The sequence below is a fragment of the Tachyglossus aculeatus genome, chromosome 4, assembly GCF_015852505.1.
Source record: "Tachyglossus aculeatus isolate mTacAcu1 chromosome 4, mTacAcu1.pri, whole genome shotgun sequence".
NCBI lineage: Eukaryota > Metazoa > Chordata > Mammalia > Monotremata > Tachyglossidae > Tachyglossus > Tachyglossus aculeatus.
The window spans coordinates 112,017,993-112,041,009 of record NC_052069.1 but is presented as its reverse complement, the minus strand read 5'-3'; the positions used below and the strand labels follow the sequence as shown (position 1 = coordinate 112,041,009).

General features: G+C 43.6%; 1 protein-coding gene across 4 annotated transcripts in view; it reads right to left on the bottom strand.

Annotated features, from left to right (window-relative positions):
- Nucleotides 1–23,017, bottom strand: part of TSC1 (TSC complex subunit 1) — a 49,466-nt gene that overhangs the window by 6,734 nt on the left and 19,715 nt on the right. For all 4 annotated transcript variants that reach the window (XM_038744699.1, XM_038744702.1, XM_038744700.1 and 1 more), the window contains exons 3-20: nt 21,482–21,665; nt 20,841–20,944; nt 19,825–19,977; nt 15,725–15,869; nt 14,489–14,643; nt 14,147–14,220; nt 13,282–13,460; nt 12,532–12,644; nt 11,971–12,082; nt 10,309–10,418; nt 9,950–10,016; nt 9,040–9,144; nt 8,094–8,652; nt 6,937–6,980; nt 5,935–6,101; nt 4,958–5,140; nt 2,676–2,786; nt 1,900–2,022 (exon numbers count right to left, since the gene is read on the bottom strand). In XM_038744699.1, coding sequence (XP_038600627.1) covers nt 1,900–2,022; nt 2,676–2,786; nt 4,958–5,140; nt 5,935–6,101; nt 6,937–6,980; nt 8,094–8,652; nt 9,040–9,144; nt 9,950–10,016; nt 10,309–10,418; nt 11,971–12,082; nt 12,532–12,644; nt 13,282–13,460; nt 14,147–14,220; nt 14,489–14,643; nt 15,725–15,869; nt 19,825–19,977; nt 20,841–20,944; nt 21,482–21,587 — 2,610 coding nt within the window. In that variant the 5' untranslated portion in view covers nt 21,588–21,665. The remainder of the gene's footprint in view (nt 1–1,899; nt 2,023–2,675; nt 2,787–4,957; nt 5,141–5,934; nt 6,102–6,936; nt 6,981–8,093; nt 8,653–9,039; nt 9,145–9,949; nt 10,017–10,308; nt 10,419–11,970; nt 12,083–12,531; nt 12,645–13,281; nt 13,461–14,146; nt 14,221–14,488; nt 14,644–15,724; nt 15,870–19,824; nt 19,978–20,840; nt 20,945–21,481; nt 21,666–23,017) is intronic.

Genomic DNA, 23,017 nt, shown 5'->3' with positions numbered 1-23,017 from the left:
GGCTGTCCATCACCTCGCCCTCTCCTACCTCACCTCCCTTCTCTCCTTCTCCAGCCCACCCCGCACCCTCCGCTCCTCTGCCACTAATCTCTTCACCGTGCCTCCTGCTCGCCTGTCCCGCCATCGACCCCCGGCCCACATCATCCCCCGGGCCTGGAATGCCCTCCCTCTGCCCATCCGCCAAGCTAGCTCTCTGCCTCCCTTCAAGGCCCTACTGAGAGCTCACCTCCTCCAGGAGGCCTTCCCAGACTGAGCCCCTTCCTTCCTCTCCCCCTCATCCCCCTCTCAATCCCCCCCATCTTACCTCCTTCCCTTCCCCACAGCACCTGTATATATGTATATATGCTTTTACATATTTATTACTCTATTTATTTATTTATCTTACTTGTACATATCTATTCTATTCATTTTATTTTGTTAGTATGTTTGGTTTTGTTCTCTGTCTCCCCCTTCTAGACTGTGAGCCCACTGTTGGGTAGGGACTGTCTCTATGTGTTGCCGACTTGTACTTCCCAAGCGCTTAGTACAGTGCTCTGCACATAGTAAGCGCTCAATAAATACGATTGATTGATTGATTGACAGGGTTAACGGCACAAAGAGCAGTATTCAGGAAGAAAATTCTCCACCCTAAGAGCTCTCACGCTTCAAGTTTCCAAACCCCTAAACACTCCAGTCAAGTGTTCACATCCTCTTTTCTAAAGAAAGGCCCAGAGTTACACTCTGGTCACTGAGTGGCCTATTGACAGTAGGTGGCTGAAATCTGGGAAAAGAGATTAATGTCCAGTCAGAGTTCCACCTTTTCAGTGTCATGACTTTTTCCCAGTATGGGGGATTTTGGCAGGGGGTGGGAGGGCGGCAAGGAGGAGAAGGAGGGAAGAAACATAAAATGCTTTATAGAGCACAAGTCTAAGATGAGCTCTCATGAGAAGAATGCATCCACTGGAGAAACGAGAGACACAAACATTTACTCTCAGCAAAGTCTGGGAATACCGACCTGGGGTTATTTATAAAAGTTACATATAGCAAAAGTTCTCACTAGTGAGGCACCACTTACAGGGAAGATCACTTTCTCCTGGCCTCGCTAATCAGCTGCTAGTACTCGTTAGCAGTTAAATTCAGGATGGGAAAAGATATTAGGAAGTCTTCTATTAACTACTGCTGAATCTCCCATCCACTGCACAAGGAGGGCATGAGTTCCTAACCCCCAAGTCTGTAGTGGATCTAAAGAAAAGTGACTGCCCTTGTATGCATTCATTCGCAATAAAATGCAGGACCGGATGGGAGGCAGCAGTATGGCTCAGGGGAAAGGGCACAGCTCTGGGAGTTACACAACGTCTGGGAGTTACACAACCTGGGTTCTACCCTACCTCTGCCACCTGTCTGTTTTGTGGGCAGGGAACATGTCTGCTAATTCTGTTGTATTGTACTCTCCAAAGCGGGTAATTCAGTGCTCTGCACATACTAAGAACTCAAATGATTGATTTTGGGGCAAGTCACTTTACTTCTGTGCCTCAGTTACCTTATCTGTAAAATGGGGATTAATACTACTTACACTGTGAGCTCCATGTGGGACAGGGACTGTATCCAACCTAACTGTCTTTTATCGACCCTAGCATATAGTATAGTGCCTGGCGCATAGGCAGGTAAAAAGTACTACCAAAAAAAAAAAAAAAAGGGAAAAATGACTCAGTTTATCCTATTTACAGTGCGGAGCCTGATGTCAGAGTGCTTCAGGAAAGGTTATGGTTTGGGAAGAAATGTGAATAGGGTCGGGGCAATGTGAACCAAGCGCTCTCAAACCCATATGAGGCTGATCAACTCTGTGGTACACAAGTCTTAATGCAAGCAGATAAATAACCTTCAGAACAATATTCTAGGACCAGTTTGGCCCCAACATACCTTTGTGGTGTCTGCGTGCTTATTCTGCAGTTGCTCCAAGTACAGCTCGTTGACCTCTCCAAGAACTAGCAGCTGCCTATTCAAGAACTCCATCTGTTGCTGGACTGACTCACTATTTGAGAGCTAACCAAAAAAAGACATACAAACAGGTGTTTACCTCTAGAGGGCAAGGAGCCGTAAGAGGGAACTTTAAAATGCCAAGTACAAGGTCGGAGCGTACTGTTTTAGTCCACGGGGAGGAAAATAAGGTCGTTCCTCACCTAGATTTCTCACCACGAGGCAGGGGTGAGGACGTTCAAGCTGGAAAGAGTGCATGGCAAACACTAAACTAGAAGAGGTGACACTCTCTCTCTCTCTCTCTCAAGATGAAGAGTTTGGTGCCTACAACTAGTGACACAAAGCAGCCAGAGATAGAAGTAAAGTGTCAAAAGGATGGACTGGCCTCTATCATCCCAGCACAGAGCTTGGGGAGGCTAGATGCCCACCCCAGATGGCATCCTTGGTGATCACATGCACCTATCAACTGGATTTTACAGGTCTAGGGGAAGCCAGGATAACGCAGGTGAATCCCACTAAGTGGCTATGTTTTTAATCGACATTTGCTTTCAGAAGCCTCAATGATCCACCTTTGGGTTTTCTTAAAGGATGGCCCAATGTTCCTGTCATTAAGTGAGAAGAGTCTCAGTTTCCTGTGCACCAAATGGATCGATCTCGCCAAGAAGCAGGGTTTTGAGGGGAGGCAAATGGCAATAAGTCAACTTCTTCTCAGCCCTTACCTTCTGAGAGACCTGGCTGAGCTGCAGTTCCGTGTGACACACCTTATTATTGGCCTTCTTCAGTTCTAACCTGAGCTCTGCAATCATGCTCCGGCAGTCCTCCAGCTTGGTCTGTCCAGACACAAGGTGGCACAGGTTAAGGACAGAAAACCGTTAGGGCCGGATCTCACGCTTCCCTGAACACTGAGCAAGCGCTGCGGCAGCATTTAGCGATCACAGGAGTCACGGCCCCTTCTCCATGTAGTTCCAGGTTAAGAAGCGTTAGGCTAAGAGGAACCACCGTGACTCTAAAATTGACAGCTGTGTGACTTTGGGCAAGTCACTTAACTTCTCTGTGCCTCAGTTACCTCATCTGTAAAATGGGGATGAGGACTGTGAGCCCCCGTGGGACAACCTGATCACCTTGTAACCTCCCCAGTGCTTAGTACAGTGCTTTGCACATAGTAAGTGCTTAATAAATGCCATTATTATGATTATTAAGCAGCACAGCAGCTACTGCATTTGAACATACAGTGAATCAATGGCATTTGAGTTCTTACTAGTGTACAGCACTGTACTAAGTGCTTAGAGTAGGATGAGGAGCATTAGGGAATCAAAGTGTGAGAGGTGTATTATTCTCTTTGTTCCTAGGACTTTGGATATGTAGCGTTAACTGGGAAGAATCCTGTTTCTTCAATCCAAGCCCTTCGGCAATCTCGCAGGAATGAAAGCCTGACAAGACTACAGGATGTCAAACAGCCAACTGTTCTGTCATGGTGACAATGAACCTGGTGTGTATAAACAAATTGCCATGCGAATGATCTAAGAGTTTGGAAAATATGAGGGAAGATGGGGACAATCTCCTGACAATGGTAAGAACAGTTGTAGAAAAACTGTACCCTGCCCCTCCCCCATTTTCCTAGCTGGGCCATCCTAATAGCCAATGCTGCTCATATACATCTGTATTACCCAACTGTATAGTCTCTGATTTGCTGATTTTATTTTTGTCAATTTATAATAACAGTAACGATATTTGTTAAGCGCTTACTATGTACCAAGCACTGTTCTAAGTGGGGGTAGACACAAAGTAATCAGGTTGTCCCACATGGGGCTCACAGTCTTTATAATCCATCTCCCCCCAATAAACAGTACGACTTGGACGAAAGAGCACGGGCCTAGGAGTTAGAGGTCCTGGGTTCTAATCCCACTTGTCTACCGTATGACCTTAGGCAGTCACTTCACTTCTCTAAGCATCAGTTTCCTCTTCTGTAAAATGCAGATTAAGATTGTGTGCCTCATGTGGGACAAGGATTGTGTCCAACCTGATTATCTTTTATCTACCCCAGCACTTAATGCAGTGCCTGGCCTATAGTAAGGGCTTAACAAATGCTACAATTATTATTATCGTTTTTGACGACTCAAAGGTAAGGATGACATTATCTCTCTTACTTATATCTCCACCTGCCATCCTAAAAAGGGATCTATTCAAATTCCAATAATACTAATGGGAGGAAAACTAACCTCACCATTCTCTTTGAGAGCCAAAACTGAGACCCCAGACATTCTCGCGTCTGTCAAGTTGTGGTACGATTTTTGTCCAGAGATTCTTTCTGGTTTGCATATTAGTTTATGAAGGGTTTCATGAATAGTATGAGCAGTGTGGTCTAGTGGAAAGGGCATGAGCCTGGGAGGAGGAGGATCTGGGTTCTAACCCCAGCTCCACCACCTGTGGTGTGACTTTACGAAAGTCACAACTTTTCTGTACAATAGGTATTAAGACTGTGATCCTTACGTGGGACAGGGTCTGTGTCCAACCCGATTATCTTGTATCTGTCCCAGCGCTTAGCATATATTAAGCTCTTAAATTCCACTAAATATAGTAATTATTAAATCTGTAGCAGGCATTTTGGGATATTGGTTCATTCACCGTTATTGGGATACTGTGTGATATTTACAAGGGGTCCCAGAGACACTGGGCCTGATGAAATTTTGGTCTGAGGGTTTTGAGAAGTTAGGTCTGTGTTCTGCCCCTTTACCTTCCCCTGCCCTCAAGCATCTGGAAGTAAATGCTGTCCAAGTTTTGTAGAAGTGGAGTTTCAGTATTGTCAAGTTCCTACATAGCTGCAAGTCCACACTTCGGGGTGGATGCTTGGCAAGTGGGGAAAAGATTTAGGCTAAGATTCTGAAGAATCTTGAGATGTAAGTCTTGATAGAAGTCCCCCCACCAAACCATCACCAGCCTAGTTTTCCTTCATGCAGAAGGAAGGACAGTGTGGTTTTTACTCAAGAGTTGTGGTTCATACCTTCAATTCCTGGCTCTGGTTGTAGAATTCCTCCCGGTCATGTTGTAGCTGGCGGATCTGGCTGTGGAGCTGGGTCACGACAGTATCACGTTCTTCCTGAAGCTGATTGTACCTGACTTGTTCTTTCTGCAGACTGGCCTTCCACACCTGGATATCCTTTTCTTGCAGTTTCAACTGGTCCTTCTACCACAGATCAAAGGCCAAGAGTTCAGTTTTAAGCTGTCATTTCTGTAACAAGCACCCAAAGTTTTAAAAACATGCCAACAGTGTCCCGCTGACAAGCTTTCAGCTACTGCTGACTTGGAACAGATTTTTTCCACACCATTTTTTCTTCAGCCCACTTTCTGCTATGGTGACCCAGTGGCCTGGGAGCCAGAGAGCCTGGGTTCTAATGCCACTTGTCTCCTGTGGGATCTTGGTCAAGTCATTTTGCCCCTTTCCTTTTCTGTAAAATACAAAGGAAATTCCTATTCTCTCAGGATGTGAAGGCCATATGCCACAAGGACTGTATCCAACCTGATTGTCTCATATCTGTTCCAGCACTTAAATGCCGTAATGATTAACTTTGCAGAGTCAACTGCAGTAGCGCTAACACCTGGAGGAACAGAGTATTCAAGACTTGAGGAGCCACGAAAGCTGCTTAGTCTCTAGAGTGGCAATGAGTGTCACATGATTCCAATAATTACGGTATCTGGGAAGTGCTTACTAGGTGCCAAGCACTGTAATAAATACAAGTCAGTCAGGTTGGATGCAGTCCCTGTCCCACTAAGGGTACTGAATCCTCACTCTGCAGACGAGACTGAGGCACAGAGAAATAAAGTGACTTGCCCAAGGTCACCCAGCAGGCCAAAGGCAGAGCTGGGATGAGAACCCAGATCCTCTAACTCTGAGGCCAGGCTCTTGTCCCTCCACCACTGCTTCTGTGTGCGCGCACATTCACAGACCCGCACGTTTAACCCTCTCCCAACCTGACTCACCATAGCAGCATTGTGCTCCTCCAGGGCTGTGGCTTTGATCACTTTCCGCAGAAGCCGCCTATTCCGCAGAGCGTGCTGTTGCCTCTTGAAACGTTCATATAATAGCTGGTTGTGCAGCAGGAGCAGCTGGTTCCGTAGGGTGTGAATCTCATCTGAGGGGGGAGAACCTAGAATCCAGAAGTGAGAGCAAGAAGTGCTTTCCATAAACATTTCTGACTTGAGACGTGTCCCTTGCCCCAGAATGTGGCTAGCTTTAGGGACAAGATAGCTTAAAAGCCATTACCAACTGTATTTGAATGCACTCTGTCCGTAGAGCACTATACTACTTGGGAGAGTAGTCACAAACACCGATGCCAATATCCAGCTATAAGGTAGAATATAATAATAATAATAATAATAATGCTATTTGTTCAGTGCTTAGAACAGTGCTTGGCACACAATAAGCACTTAAGTCTAGGGGGTCCGGAGTTTCACCATCCCTCCATTCCATGTAGAAGTCTATAGGCAAAAATCTTCAGGAAGGTTCAGCAATGGACTGAATTGTCATTCACCAGGGTTAATAACCTCTCCAAATTCCAAGTGAGAAAAACATTTTGCAGTACCCCAGCTGTTCATGGCAGATCAGATGGCCAGACCTTAACTGAAAGATGCTCACATGGCTTCAGGGCAGTGAAGCAAATACCTTTGGTTTTTTGGGATAAACTGGATAGATTATTACTTGAGGGGTTGGGGTTAGTTTATAAACTCCTGGACCTTGTTTCTGTTGTACTCTTCCCAATGTGAGGACCAGTGCTTCACACTCAGAAGGCATTCAAACACCACTAATGATTATGAGGGAGTGTGAGAGGGAAGGCCGTATACACACACACACACACACACACACACACACACACACACACACACACACACACACACACACACACACACACACACACAGCCGGGGGGAGGAGTGGATAAAGAGAGGAAGAGAAGCGGTAGTGACAGACTTAAGTCAACTGTTACCTCCAAAATGGGTCCAGTCAACAGATTTACTTGGTAAAGACAACCTGAGAAAAGAGGAAAAAAGTTGAAAATTCAGAATGATTTAAAATTGCTAAACCAAACAAGTTCCCAGAGTCTGATACCTACCACCTTCTCTGGTTTCACCTTCCTCTCAACATGCCCTCCTATAGCGAGGCTCCAATTTCAACATATGGAACTAGAGGAACGCCTCAAGGAATTATTGAACTGCCTTGGATGAAAAAAGTTACGTTTTACTTCCCAAAAGCCTCTAATCTGCATTATTTGGGGATCCTCAAGAAGCTGAATCAGGACACCCCTATATCCTATTACTTCGCTTTCCGAGTCCTCTCCCTTCTGCGTCACCTATGCAATTGAATCTGTACTCTAAGCCCTTGCTATTCATCCCCACAGCACCATATCCGTTTATTTACAATGAATATCTGTCTCCCCCCGTAAACTGTAAGCTTCTTGGGGGCAGGTAACCTGTCTAGCAACTCTCTTGTACTGTACTCACCCAAGCACTTAGTACAAGTAGTGCATAATAAATACCACTGGATTGATTGCTTTCTAATGGTAGTTACCTGAGTTTTCTGCCTCTGCCTAAAACTTACAACGAAAACCAAAGGGCTTCATCCAAACAAACCACACGTGGTGACCAGGCGCAAGGCTTGATGTCAATCAGGCATGAAACGAGAAACTGGCTACTAAGTAGCCTGAGTCTGGCCCATTTAACATCCGTGAATATATGCTTCTGGGCAGGGAACGTGTCTACAAACTCTGTTGTGCTGTACTCTCCCAATCACTTAGTACAGTCCTCAATAAATCACTGACTGACTTGTTTATTTTACATCCCCTCTAGCCTGTAAGCACGCCAGGGACAGGGAACGTGCCTGCTAATTGTCGTACAGTACTGAAGTGCTTAAGTACAGTGCTCTGCATGTAGCAAGCATTCAAATACTACTGATCGGTTCCCACTTCCATTTTGGTACTCCCCTCAGATGCCCTTTGCTTCCCTGTTTGTTTTTCAAGTCCACGCTTCCACGAAGCAGCTCCAGTTCCCCGGCTGCCTGCCTACAAGCACTGCCTTCCAGTCAACGGGCTGGAGAAGGGGGGAGGACCTATGGCCGGGCTGAGGCTACGAAGTTTGGACGGCTTACTTGCTAAGCTCCTTGGTATGTGCATCGGCTCCTTGTTGTATCAGCCTATCCAGCACTTCCACCGGGGAGGTGGAGGGCACGCGATCTTCGTCCGGGCTGCTCTTGGCCTTCTTTAGCAGCTCTTCGGTCTTCTTGCTGACAAACTGGTACGCAGTCTTTGGCAGGGCCATCTCAAACAGGTAATCATACTGGGAGAGGTGCCCACTCTCAAAGCCTACTCTTCTCTGAGAGGGGATTTTACAAGGGCTGGGAGTGAGGATACTGGTCTCCACGGCGGCCTGGCTTTGCCGGTTACCGGCAGGGCTGTCGTCGATACCGCCGCAGGGCCTGTCTATGGGGGTAAATGCTTGCTTAGGGGTGTCGGGTCCAAGCTTGTCCAAGGAGGAGGTTAGAGATTCGGTGCTCACGTTAGGTCCTTGAGCACTAAAGGGGGCTGAATGGGACTTCCTCTGAGAACCTGAGAGGCTGTCGCGGTAGAAAGGAGAGTCGAATCCTCCGCGAGGTACCACGGGCTCAGTGTCTGCGGTAGTGATCTCGGAAAGCTCTTTTGAGATCGCAGCTGTGAGGAGAAGCACAATGGGAGGGGCGGGAAGGAGAATAGGGGAGAGAGAGGGAGGGAAAGACCGTAAGTGGAAGTTCATCCTTGTGGGGCTGAACAGCTTTAGGATGCATGCCACCACTTTCCAGTGAGACCCATAACCCAAGTGCCAGGTTGGAGATTGGCATCCGTTTACCTGGTACAGGACCAGCCTGCTCAGTGTAACCTGGAATAAAACGCCCTTCTTTTTTTCCTAAAAGAAAATTAAGAAGAGGGCATGTGCATACTGACACAGGTTTGATTAGGGCCTCATGGCAGAGAAAAAAGAAAAGAAAAAACAAAAAAACGGCTACACTTAAGCCTCAGAGAAGATATTGCAAGACAGACCAAGAATCCCAAGTCCATTACCTTCTTCTCTATCTTTCTCAATGCTATCTTCTTCAGATTCCAGATGACCTAAAAACCCTGGAAGATCACTTAAAGTTACAGAACCTTTACTGCCAGATGCTTCTTCTGAAGAAAACAAAAAAAAAAAAAAACACAAAAAAACCAGAACACAGCAGTCAGGCTTGGTATAAAATATATTCTCTTTATAGCTCAATGCCTAAGCTTCTTCCCCTCCCTAAATACATCAGACATCTCAGACTGGCTCTAGACGGTAAGATGGTTGTGGGCACGGAATGTGTCCGTTATATTGTTGCATCATATTCTCTCAAGCTCTTAGTAGTCCTCTACACACAGTATACGCTCAATAAATGTGACTGATTGGCTGTACTCCAGCCACAAAGGAGTTTACCTAGAAAAGACTGGAAATGGTTCTTCCAAGTATTAATACATGGAGACCTGACACTGTGAGGAGGCAGAGAACTTTATAAATAACCCATTTGCGCAGTGGTCAAGATTAGTGTTCCAGGAGTAAACAAACTTAGACGAGTAGGATAAAAAGGAGCGCAGAGAGCCAAACAGCATTACTGGCCAACATGGTATTAGTTAACCTGGAACAGGCCAGCCCATTCGACTTTGAGCTTGTAATCATATGACAGACATGTTATATCTGACTCAATGTCAGCCTCATAGTTGTTGTTATCAACCTAATATTCATATCGACCAGTACGAATACTTCCTGATATACCTTAAGTGATGATTGCTATAAAGAGGATATTGAAGAGATGGTGGGAGGTACTCCCAAAAGGTACAGTTTTCTTCAATAGGCCTTCCTAGAGATATGCATATTTGGTCTGTGCTCAGTACAGTGGGACAAAAAGATGCACAGAAAGTCTGCCTTTGCACGTTAGGAATCTGACAAGAAGTACTTTACCCAATTTCTCATGAGAGAGATTTGGCTGCCTGTGTAGTAATGGCCTCCCAGAATCTGGTTTATCCTCCTGGAAAAGAAATAAAAGCTCTTTGCAATACAAATTAGCAAGCACGGGTTCAATGATGCTGGAGGGAAAATCTGAACTAAATACCCACTTACACAGCATCTTAGCAAGGGACAGGCTCTCAGCAAGGAGCTTAAGGTTAACCCCATCTCCGCTGCCTCAGATCAAAACAATTGAGATATTCAGACCCAAATTCCAGTGGGTAGAATTACATTTTACACCAACCATCAAGTTGAAAGCAAGTCTTCATGACAAGATAGATGAGAGCTGGCAGCTAGGTTAGCCTGGCATTTACCTTCTTGGGGGGTGTGGCAGTAGCTTGGAGGGAAACGGGCGCATAGTCATCTGAAATGCAGAGTGGAGGAGGGGAGGTTGCTGGTGTTCCCAGAGGAGTTCCTTTCCCACCTGCTCAAAATAGGCACAGAAGAAGTATGAACCCCTTGCTAAGTTACTTATGTGAGCTGTTTACTGGCTATTTCTAGCTTCAACACGTTTTAAGTTTACTTTCCAACTGCTGTCAGGGAACTATAAGAGCTTAACTATTTCAGCTTCTGGAGTCCACACAGTAATAAGAACACGACAACTGTAGCTGCACTTCTTCCAGATCACTGAGTCAAAGAAAAATAAGCCATTTGGGTCTTGAGAGCTCAGGTTTTTTCCCCAAGCCTTACAGTGGTGGAACAGAAGTAGCATGGCCTAGTGGGAAAAGCCTGGGTCTGGGAATCAGGACTTGGGTTCCAATTCCGGCTCTGCCACTTACCTGCTGTGTGCCTTTGGATAAGTCATCTCATTTTTCTGGGCCTCACTTTCCTCATCTGCAAAATGGGGATTTAATACCTGTTCTCCTAGGTTGTAAACCCATATGGGCAAGGGCTGTGTCTGACCTGATGATCTTGTACCTACAAGTTCCTGGGGCTTAGCACAGTGTGCTTACATAACACCATTATTATCAGAGGAGAAGTTGAAGGGAAATCAGTTGGGATGAAGACAAGTGTTTTTCCGTACTACTGACTCCTCTCACCTTAGACTTCTCCTGAAACTTTACTCCTCTCACCTCAGTACTTCCTAGGGATGCTGTTTCTTGGATGTTCTAAATTTTGAGCAGGCTGAAAAGCACACAGACCTGACATCCCAGGGCAGGCAAGCTTGGGAATGGGATTTCATTACTTATTAGCTTCTCGGAACTTCGCGCAGGCAAGGAAGACTTCAGATTACCTTTTGAAGGTTTTCTTAAAGCATTTTGGATCATCTTTCACGTTTCCTCTCCCCTCAAATTCACTGTTATCTTGACATGAGGCTGTATGGTATGATATTTAAGCCCTTACTATGTACTAGGCACTGTACTAAACACTAGGGTAGATACAAGCTGAACAGGTTGGACATAGTCCATGTCCCATATGGGGCTCAGTCTTAATCCCCATTTTGTAGATGAGGTAACAGGCTCAAAGTGACTTGCCGCTAACATGTGGCAGAGCTTGGATTAGAACTCGGATCCCCTCTGACTCCCAAGCCTGCCTACCCACTAGGCCATGCTGCTTCCCAGATCAGATGACAAATGCAGGAGCTCTCACACTTGGAGAAGAGGTAAGGAAGAGGGAAATGGACAGCTTCCTTTTTACGAGTATTTCACAGTACTCATCTCCTTCTGAATTTAGTTCAAATTTGGTTTACATTTCTTAGCCTTCCACCTGGCCTCCTGGGGCTTGGAAGCCACAGGTTACAACCACATCTCAATTCTCTTCTTCTGAAGTCAAGTTCATGAGGCTTTACTGTAGTCTTCAGCCATCAAGCTTGAGTTTAGCCAACATTAACACACACCAATAACTTGCCTTACAAAGGCCTGAGAAAGCCCACTTATCAAAGATAATATTTAAAGATTGACACCAATAGCTCCTTCAAGGGCCTTTTACTCTTCTGCACTGTTAGTTCACAGAAAGATATCCTAAAACATACATACCAGATGTACCAAAGACCTTGCTAAAAGGATGCGATACTTCAGACGGGAGATTTCCAGGGGAGGTTGGTGGAGTGGTCATACCACAAACTGCAGAGGGGCTCCACATGGTAGCCTGAAAAGTTCATGTTGGTTAGCTAACTAGTTTAAAAAGGTAACAGATTTTTTTAAAAAAAGACACAAAAACACCAGAAGTGCAAAGAATCATTATTAGCCAGAGAACTAATTAGCCTTCAGGAGCTTATCCCAGAAAAACAATATATCAGAGAGACAGACTGAGGACACAAAAGCTAGACCCATACAAGAGGTAAATTATATTAGGCCTTTGGCCATCTTATTAAACTACATTACAAACAAGACCACCTATTCAGAGGTGTCTGTCTTCAAAGATAAACCCAAGAGAGGTACTGGGGACGGGGCTAGAAACTTAGACTCTGCCAATAAAGTTGGATTTAAGAAGGAGGTCCTTGCTTTTTGGAAACAATCCCCCAAATAATACCCTCTCATTATTAACAACAGAATTATACACGATATGACGGAGGTTTTGTAAGTAGCACATGATACCTGTAGTGGCTCAGTTGACAGCCATGTCAATGGGGAACTCAGAACCTGAGGTAGCTGCCCTGGCATGTTTAGTGACATCATCTGAGTGGAATAAGGGGTAGAAGTAGCACTCCCTAAAATGAAAGGGAAAGCAGACATACAAAGCAACTTAGTGGCAAATCTTCCTTGTACTCAACAGAAACACTATTCTAGTCTCTTGGGCCATTAAGCTAGTCTGACGGTCCAGCTACCTCCACCTTCAGGGATGCTTCAACGCTGAATATTAGACAGTCTTTTCTTAAAAATGGGATACAGTTTACCTAGGTTTGAAGCCCACTTGAACCTCCAGATTTGGTCCAGAAGTAGCAATTTGCCACCTACTTTGGCCACGTGCAAGCCTGTGTTTGTTTTCTTGGTGCACATGACTAAATAGGAAATTCATCCATCCCAAAACCTTGGTTGTGGTCAAAACTTTATCATGTGTAAGAAATCGGTCATCCCCTCCATTATCCACAGGGATCTGTGAGGGACTATGGTCCTTGAGGAGAGAGGTTTAGCAGTGGTACCCTGCCTTATACAGAACAAAATATGGGTCACTGATTAAGAAGGCTATGAGTAAAGAAGTATGGGGGTGTGAAAACAGATTTTGGGAAGACTTGGCAGGTAACTTTGCCAAAGCCAACAGGCTTAAAAAAAAAAAAAAGTCCCTCAATCAACAGGACTGACCAAACCCAAAAGTTGTTTTAATGGACACATAAAGTTATTTCATACCAAAGCTATTCAGTGGGTCAGCAAAAGGGCTGGTGGTAGCATCAATTTGTCGAGGGGCAAAACGCACTGAAACTTGTTGAGAAACAGAAGAATAGCCATCTTCGCATGAGGCTTCTGTAGGATCCAGGGAGATTTTGGCACATTCTATCACAACGTCATGGGTTTCTAATCTCTTCCACCTACAGAGACAGGTGTAAAGTTTTTTTCGTTTCAAAAAGGTAGAAGTCATGTCAGCTCAGAAACAAGAACTGGATTTGATACTACTTATTCTAGAAAGCTGTATCTTCCCTATTTGCAAGTCAAATTGCCTCTTCAAATCAATTTCTAGAAATAACCCAACCCTCAAGCACTGTGCAATATGACTATGGTAGAATTCCAACTCGCTGAACTAATTCGGATCAAAGCTAGGGTTAATAGCCAAACTACGAGATGTTTGTTTCATCTCAGAGATAACGGTCCCAATTGTGCTCAGTTTATATATTTTTTTTTTATTAGCTCTGCCTAACCATGGCTTGGATATTAAGCTTTAAGCGTTAGCAGCAAGGGGGAGATGGGGGGAGAGGGGAGGGAGGGAAGTCTAGAAGAGAATCCCCATTTATCAGAGTCCAGACATTCTTGGGACTAGTCCTCAATTACAAAGTGCAGAGCTTGGCAAACCTGATAGAGTACTGCTCCTTCAATTTTGCACACCTGCACATGTGCGTGTACACACAAACACACACAAACACACATCTCCAACTACCCTGTTCATTGTCTGAATAGCTTGAACATAGGAATTCAAAGCCTTGTCAATATCCCAAAGTTCATGGAGGGTTACTGGGGGAGACCCCTACTAGGTCACCAAGACCCTTTCGGGTTCCTGTACCTGCGCGGGTCCAGTTCATGGTCCTTGGATCCAGTCACTAATTCTGGATGAATTCGCACATGTTCCATCATTGGCTAGAAGAGCAGAAACAAAGAATTGCCAGGCTGCATTTTCATACGTGAGAAACAAAGCTTGACTTTCAATAGCCAACTCCAGTAGAGTCTGTTAGTCTAGAAGTGTAATACAAGATAATTTATGGCTTTGAACTTGAATGACAATAATCTTCACTTCTTTCAGTATTACTCTATCCACCAGGACAATCCAAATAGATCTCAGAGGCAGATCAAAGTGGCTAGCCTACTGTGCTACCTACGTACACTTCATTAATTAACCCAACTTTACCTTTACCACTTCTTCAAAGGTCTCCAAGTTTTCCTTCATACTGTAATGAGAGCGTAGAAACGAGACAAAGTTGCAGGGGTACATCCCATAAAGGCGGTGAAAGAGAGCATAAACACTGGCGTGGAGATGGACGAGATAGATTTCTGTTACATGACCTACAGAAATAAGTGAAAAACTTTTAAAGTGGATTATAACAAAGGGTGTCTACATATATATATATATATATATATATATATATAATCCTTTCTTCAGCCATATAAATATATATACATATACAAATACATATGTATATATATTTATGTATATATGTATATATATTTATATGGCTGAAGAAAGGATTATGTTGAACAACAATCTGCTAAATTGGAGAACACAATAGTCTAGAAGGGACTTAGATATCTTCTAATTCATTTTACTGAATGTTAAAGTTGCAAGAGTCCACTTAGGGGAAACAAACTAGTTTGAATATATTTTCATCTGACCTACTTAGGATCCTATTAAGTTTCCACTTCTATAGCAAATCCATAAAGATAAGCTGCTCCATTCAAAAGAGAGGTCCTGCATTAAAAAAGACAAACAACAACAAAAAACCCACACCTTAAATAATTCTACCTGTAATAAACACTTTGGACTTTGATGTATGTTTGGTGGAGGTAGAGTTTTAGACCCCAGAGAACATTCTAAACATTCCAATACTAACATATCATGGCATTAACCAGAGGAAGCATTATATGACAGTTAGGAGTAGCTACAGCTATATTGCTCGTGATTATGGAGAAAAAGTGTACCATTCCTTCAATCCTCACAGCGTACACAATGAACTATTTCTTGGCATCACGTGCTATGTTCCTGCTACAACAGACTAATAGCATCAAAATATAAAAAAAAAGCTCAGCGCCCTCAACCATCCTGTTTGGCTGCTGCAAACAACCCAATGACTACTTAATTGAAGTTAATTAAAGCTGCTCTGGCAGCTTGAGGCCAAAACACCCATCTTAACTGATTATGAGGAAAACCAGAAATCATATATCTGTGTCTGCCCAGACAAGTGTCCTAGATGCAACAGCAATTAAGATACAAGGGTGTCAACTGCTATGGCTATTTGTAGGGGTGTCAGCTGTCATTAATCTTCAGGCCTTTGTCAACCAAAATGTATGTCCAATACAACTTTTATATAACTACAAAAAAAAACTACAGCCTGCATTCAACATTTCAAACGTGCATCAGGTACTTTACCTGGATTCTTTAGGCACCATGATGAAAGACGGCCAAAAATGTCAAAGAAATCATGAAGGTACTGTTTGCCCGACTGTGGAATCATTGGCAGCATGGTTATTAACACTAATACTCCTGTTGTGAGAACTATGACATCTGTATCGGTCTGCAGGGAGAAGGGTCAGGTGAGAGGATTGTAAAATAATATGCCAAGAAGTGGGGTGAGGTTCATTATCTGAGCAGGTGCAGAATATCACAGCCTGAGGAGCATATACATTATTTATTACCAGGTGCAAAGGACTGTACTAAGCACTGGGGTACATCTGAGCTAATCATTTCAGACAGTCCCTGTCTCACATGAGGCTCACAATTTAAGTAGGAGGAAGGAGAGGCATTTAAATTCCCATTTTACAAATGAGAAAACTGAGGCAGAGAAGTGACTTGTCCTCGGTCACACAGCAGGCAAGTGGCAGAACTGGAATTAGAATCCAGGTCCTCTGATTCCCAGGCCCATGCTCTTTCCACTAGGACACACTACTTCTCAATTATGCTTTTCTGCTTTTCTGGTGGATCCTCTTAGAGATGAATTTGACAAAAAGGGGCCTTACATTCATGACCCAAGAATCCAGTGACGGCTGAAGCTTCGTTTCATATTTAGTCCTTTTCTTGCAAGAGGGACAGCTTGAAGAACTCAAATGAAAGCACGAAGCCTTCAGTTAAGTGCAACTTTCTACTGGCCCTTCCTGGTGGCAGGTTTTGTCTCGATTATAGGTTATTCTCATGTATCATGGACAGGATAGGATCATGGACAGGGATTCTAGCTTTGAAACTACGCTATTTAGCAGTCTTACACAAGCATTCAGCCCTACAGCCTAAAGACTTTTTTCTATTAGACACCCAAATAAATCTGGTAGCATACTAAAGAACACACTCAGCATTTTTATGGTATTGAAGTGTTTACTATGTGCCAGGCAGGTTTTGTCTCGATTATAGGTTATTCTCATATATCACGGACAGGACAGAATCACAGACAGGGATTCTAGCTTTGAAACTAAGCTATTTAGCAGTCTTACACAAGCATTCAGCCCTACAGCCTAAAGACTTTTTTCTATTAGACACCCAAATAAATTTGGCAGCATACTAAAGAACACACTCAGTATTTTTATGGTATTGAAGTGTTTACTATGTGCCAGGCAGGGTTTGTCTCGATTATAGGTTATTCTCATATATCACGGACAAGATAGAATCACGGACAGGGATTCTAGCTTTGAAACTAAGCTATTTAGCAGTCTTACACAAGCATTCAGCCCTACAATGTAAAGATTTTTTTCTATTAGACACCCAAAGAAATATGGCAGTATACCTAAAGAGCACACTCAGTATTTTTATGGTATTGAAGTGTTTACTATGTGCCAGACACCATACTAAGCACTGGGGTAGATTCAAGGTAATTGGGCTGGACAAAGTCCATGTCCCACATGGGCTCACAGTGTCAATCCCCATTTTACAGATGAGGTAACAAGCACAGAGGAGTGATTTACCAAGGTCACACAGCAGACAAGGGGCAGAGTCAGGATTAAAATAATAATAATAATAATGGCATTTATTAAGTGCTTACTATGTGCAAAGCATTGTTCTAAGCGCTGGGGAGGTTACAAGGTGATCAGGTTGTCCCACAGGGGGCTCACAGTCAATCCTCATTTTACAGATGAGGGAACTGAGGCACAGAGAAGTTAAGTGACTTGCCCAAAGTCACACAGCTGACAACTGGAGGAGCTGGGATTTGAACCCATGACCTCTGACTCCAAAGCCCAGGCTCTTTCCACTGAGCCATGATGCTTCTCTACCCCAGATCCTTATGACAACCAGGCCTGTGTTTTATCCTCTAGGCCACGTTGCTTTTGGGCTCACTGCAAATTTCTGAGATGACTTCAGAAATCTGAGCATTTTGACAAGTGACTGGGACAATACATATATTTGGGTATATACAGTTCTATATTGTCCCAGACAAGATGGAGGTACACATACATAATCTTTTACTTCTCCATTTGTCAAATATGAATCTGTTAAAGCACCTAAAATATCCACTGTAACAAGAGTTATGCATATACCATACTTATGCCTTGTGTTTTTCAAGCAAGCTTGATGCTAACAATTGTTGTGGTAGATACCATTAGGGATAAGCCAAAAAAATGAGTAAACCAATGAAGATAATTTGATGATAATAATAATAATAATATAATGGCAAGAGCATGGGCTTGGGAGTCCTAGCACGTGGGTTCTAATCCCGGCTCCACCACTTGTCTGTTGTGTGACCTTGAGCAAGCCACTTCATTTCTCTGTGCCTCAGTTACCTCATCTGTAAAATGGGGATACAGACTGTGAGCCCCACGCTGGACAACTCTACCTTGTATCTACCCCAGAACTTAGAACAGTGCTTGGCATATAGTGAGTGCTTAATACCATTATTACTATTATAATTTAGCCATCTATCAAGCAGATAATGAATTCCAGCAAAAAGCATTAGTGAATTGCAAAATTCCAATTCATATTAAGAAAGAGTTCTCTGGTGATGAACTTTCCATGAAGGAAACATTTTTTCCACAGGCTTTTATGAGCTACATTGACAAACCTCAATATTATGAGGCTGCTGTTGTGTGGATTTTTTTTTTTAAATAAAAAATTAGGTGAAAATGGTAAGCAGCATGGCCTAATGGAGAGAGCATGGAAATGGGAGCCAGAGGACCTGGGTTCTAATACTGGTTCTGCCACCTGCCAAGTGACCGTGGGCAAGTCATAACTTCTCTGTGCCTCAGTTACCTCATCTGTAAACTGGGGATTAAAGCTGTGAGCCCCATGTGGGACAGGAACTGTGTCTTATATCTCTACCCCAGTAATTAGTAGTGTTTGACACACTAAGTGCTTAAATATTACAGGGAAAAAAAAAAGGAGTGAACTTAGTGTTTACAGAAGTTACTGAATCCGCAAACCTGATTGAGGATCTAATGCTGCTGTCTTATCTACAATGGAATCACACGCTTCTGTATGAAGGACTTGGTCCAAAGAAACTCCCCCCAGGGAGAAGAGGATTAGATCTCTGCCTCTGTCAAGAAGGTTATCAATCAGAGTAAACTGTGACAGAAGACGTGGGACCTGAAGCAAGAGTCTGAAGTCAGAGGACTTGGGTTCTAAGCCCAGCTCCACCATCTGCCTGCTGTGGGGACCTGGGCAAGTCAATGAACTTCTCTGTGCCTCAGTTCCCTCATCTACAAAATGGAGATTCAATCAATACCTGTTCTCTCCCTGAAAGACTGTGAGCCCCTATTATCTTGAATCTACTCTAGAGCTTAGCTCAGTGTTTGACACACAGTAAGTGCTTAAACACTGCAATTATTATTAGTATGGTGCCCCCAAGTCTGCTTTAATTCAAAAGGCTATGTGCAATACTGCAGGTCATTTAAAAATAGTACCTCTATAACTTCAGGATGTAGGCTTTTTGCCATTCCTCTGGCACCTCAAACATATATAAAGCAGGACCCCTTATCTTCCCACCCAAACCCTGTCCTTCCCAACTTTCCCATTACTGCAGACAGCACCACAATTCCCCCTGACAAGCCCATAACCTTGGCATTATCTGACTTCTCTCTCATTCAGCCCTTCACCAAATCCTGTCAGTTCATTTCTAGCCTGCCTTGGCTACTGCAGTCTCCTATCTCTCCCCATTCCAGTCCTTAATTCAACCTGCTGCCCATAAGAAAAAATAATAAAAATATAGGAGAGGAGAGCAAATAGAGATAATAAATCTTTAACATACAAGGCACTAGAAATACCCACTTGTACTTCCCAAGCGCTTAGTACAGTGCTCTGCACACAGTAAGCACTCGATAAATATGACTGAATGAATCCACTTCAGATTTATGATTTTGCATTATCTAATATTTTTCCTAAAAAACTGAAGAGCAGAGAGTCATTTGGGGAATAAATGGCTGCTTTGAATCACAGGCAGGTGATCAGTTATTGTTGTGATTCTAAAAAGCAAGAGCGGTTCAATGATCTAAACTGCTGTTTTAGAAACAGTAAGTTCATCAAACAATTTAATCATGCCTGGATGGGACTCTTACCTTGAGAAATTTAAGCAATGAAGGCAAGAGAGGTGCTTGAGATAGTTTATGCTTCCAAGATGGCTGAAGTCTGATCACATGCCCCAACAATGAGAGCATGGGCAGGCGGGTAGCAGTTTTGCCCATATGTTCATTAACTTTGTCCAAAAGATGCTGAAAGAGGACATGAAGACGATGAGTTTCACATCAGCCCATAATTAGCTTTACTCTTTTATAGAATGGGGATGAAAAACTGACTAGAATCTTGAATAATGCCCCAGAGTTAAATTGGGTAGGTAATACAGACTCTTCTTCTCAAGACACGGCAAGCGTGGCTTAGTGGAAAGAGCCCGGGCTTGGGAGTCAGAAGTCATGTGTGCGCATCCCGGCTCCGCCACTTGTCAGCTGTGTGACTTTGGGCAAGTCACTTAACTTCTCTGCGCCTCTGTTCTCATCTGTAAAATGGGGATTAAGACTGGGCCCAATGTGGGACAACCTGATCACCCCAGCGCTTAGAACAGTGCTTGGCACATAGTAAGCGATTAACAAATACCATAATTATTATTACATCCTAAAACACAGTTTCAATTCAATTTATCCCTCAATTCTGTGGCCAATCCTGCATATTCTGTTCTTATGCTCATTAAGCTTTGCCAGAAGAATAGTGAGAATAGATTTCTGTGGACATATCCTGGCAGTTTCACCACTTCTGTGTGAATTTGACCCCTGATGTCCTCAATCAAAAAGTGCCAGCTGTGGATCGAAAGAAGCGGCTTCCCCAAAACTAAAATGAACACTGGTATCAGATCCTGAATTTCATTCCCCCAGAGGCTGGCGGGAATATTAGTCCTACAGGGATTAATCATCTGGCCTGATTTTTCACACTCTTCAACACGTAGCAAAATCTAAACTCAGAGTCTGTATGATAGCTTTGCTGTGTTAGAAAAAAAAAATTGTGGTTTGTGTTTTTTTTTAAAAAGAAACTTTATTATTTATGATGTAGCTAAAGGCTCCCCTACTCTTTCAGCTGAACTTACCTTATCATGAGGCTCTTGCAATGTGGTCAGGATGTGCAGTGCTTGTTGAGAATTGGTTTCTAGGTAGTAATCCACCAATGTGTTTACAAGCATAGGTCCACGGTCTAATAGAGGAAAAACAGTGCAACCAAATTTAGCAAGCTTTTTCCACCATTTGACATTCCAGGTTTAATGAAAATGTTATTTGGGAGGTGCACAGTCCAGTAAAACTGAGTCTAACACAAGCCTTAACAACCTAAATTCGGGCTTCCTATCCACGCTAACAATTACAAGAAAAGGAATTCCCACTGCCTTGAATCTTTAGCACACTCAGGACTGAATAATCCTGAACATTTCTCTCCCTTCCACCCCCTCACCAAAGAGGAGCTGGGTGAGTTTTGTAACCACCCCCACTTCCCTGAAAAGTTCTGTTCTGGCAGAGGGACACCCCTTTACATGTTGCAAGATGAAGGCTCTGAAAAAGGAGGATATTTGTGGGCCACTAAACCAGTTTCCTTTGGGTAACATTTACATTTTAAGTATTCTCCTTCAAAAAGGACAGCATTAGACTCTAAATAAGTCATAGCCTGATGCAGACCAAAAAAATGAAAAAAAATAAAAATTCTCAACCAACTCTTTCGCAATTAATTTGGAATATTTACCAGAATTGAGGTTACCCTTAAAGACAGTTGTTATGTCATCTTGGACACTGAGAACTGGAGAATCCAGCATGCAGAGCAGATCGCCAATATTTGCTTGCTGTGTCATTGTAGATTCTTGTGTTCATGCTAGTTTCACTATGCACATTAAGACCCTCCCAGGTCCTTCATTGATGTCACTACCAAACTGAGGAAAGAAGAGAAAACCGTTACTGGATAAGATGGAGTCACCGTTTCACTCGTCCAAATGTTAACAGTAATAAATGAACACGAAGCAAAACAAGAGAACAAGTGATATGAGGATTGTCACTCCTGATAATTTCAGCACCACATTAATTCTACTCGCTGCAACAAGATGATTTCATCCATCATTCACTGAATAAAGACTAATAAGCAGCACAGCCTGGTGGATAAAATACAGGCCCGGGAGCCAGAGGACTTGGGTTCTAATTCCAGCTCTGCTACTTGCCCGCTACTGGACCTTGGACATGTCACAATTTCTCCGTGCCTCTGTTTCCTCAACTGCAAAATGGGGATTCAATTACTTAGACTAAGAGTGCCATTTGGGATAGGGACTGTATCTGGCCTGATCAAGCTGTATCTATCCCAGGGCTTAGAAAAGTACTTGATACATAGAAAGTGAATAAATATCATTTTAAAAAAGCTGCCTGATGAGAGGTCTGTTTTACTGACAGAATTATTGGTCATGGCAATCTAAACTCTGGATAAGAAGCAGAGGAATCAGTTCCAATGCCAGTTCTGAGGTAACAGAGCCCTCCCACCAGGAACGACGGATGAGGCTTGGTACTGAAACTTCAAGACAGAGAATCGGCATATGGGAATTAATTCTACTGCTACTGGCTTGTACAATGCCACTCATGGGTCCAATGAAACATGGAGTTCAACGATTGAGTAGCCAGGCACAGGGGTGTTGAAGGGGGGGCTAGAGAAAATATTCTAAAGGAGTGTCACCATCACTACCTCAACTCTGGTTCTCACCAGGACACAAGTGACTCTTTGCCCCCACCTAGAACCACTCCCCAGCTGCCTCATCCCTCCTAATTGCGAGCGAGCCATAAGTGGCCCATCACCACAGAATAATGCCACGGCTCCAGACTTTCAACCCAACTCCCGCTCACACTGTGTGGACCTCTGCCTAGCCCCCAAGCGGACCCCATCTTGGCTCCTCTGATCGTTTTCCAAATCCAAGGGTGAGGTAGGCAAGCAATGCTATTCTTCCTGCCCAAAAGACTTCCAGCCAAAGATAGGCATTAATTCCCAAGTGCCAAGTCCATGGAATGAGGGTCCAGCATATCGTGAGCCAGCTGCAGGTAGAACCTTGACAAGAACCCAGCTCTAATACTACTGGCATTTATTAAGCGCTTACTATGTGCAAAGCACTGTTCTAAGCACTGGGGAGGTTACAAGGTTGTCCCACATGGGGCTCACAGTTTTAATCCCTATTTTACATTTGAGGTAACTAAGGCACAGAGAAGTTAAGTGACTTGCCCAAAGTCACACAGCTAAGTGGCGGAGCTG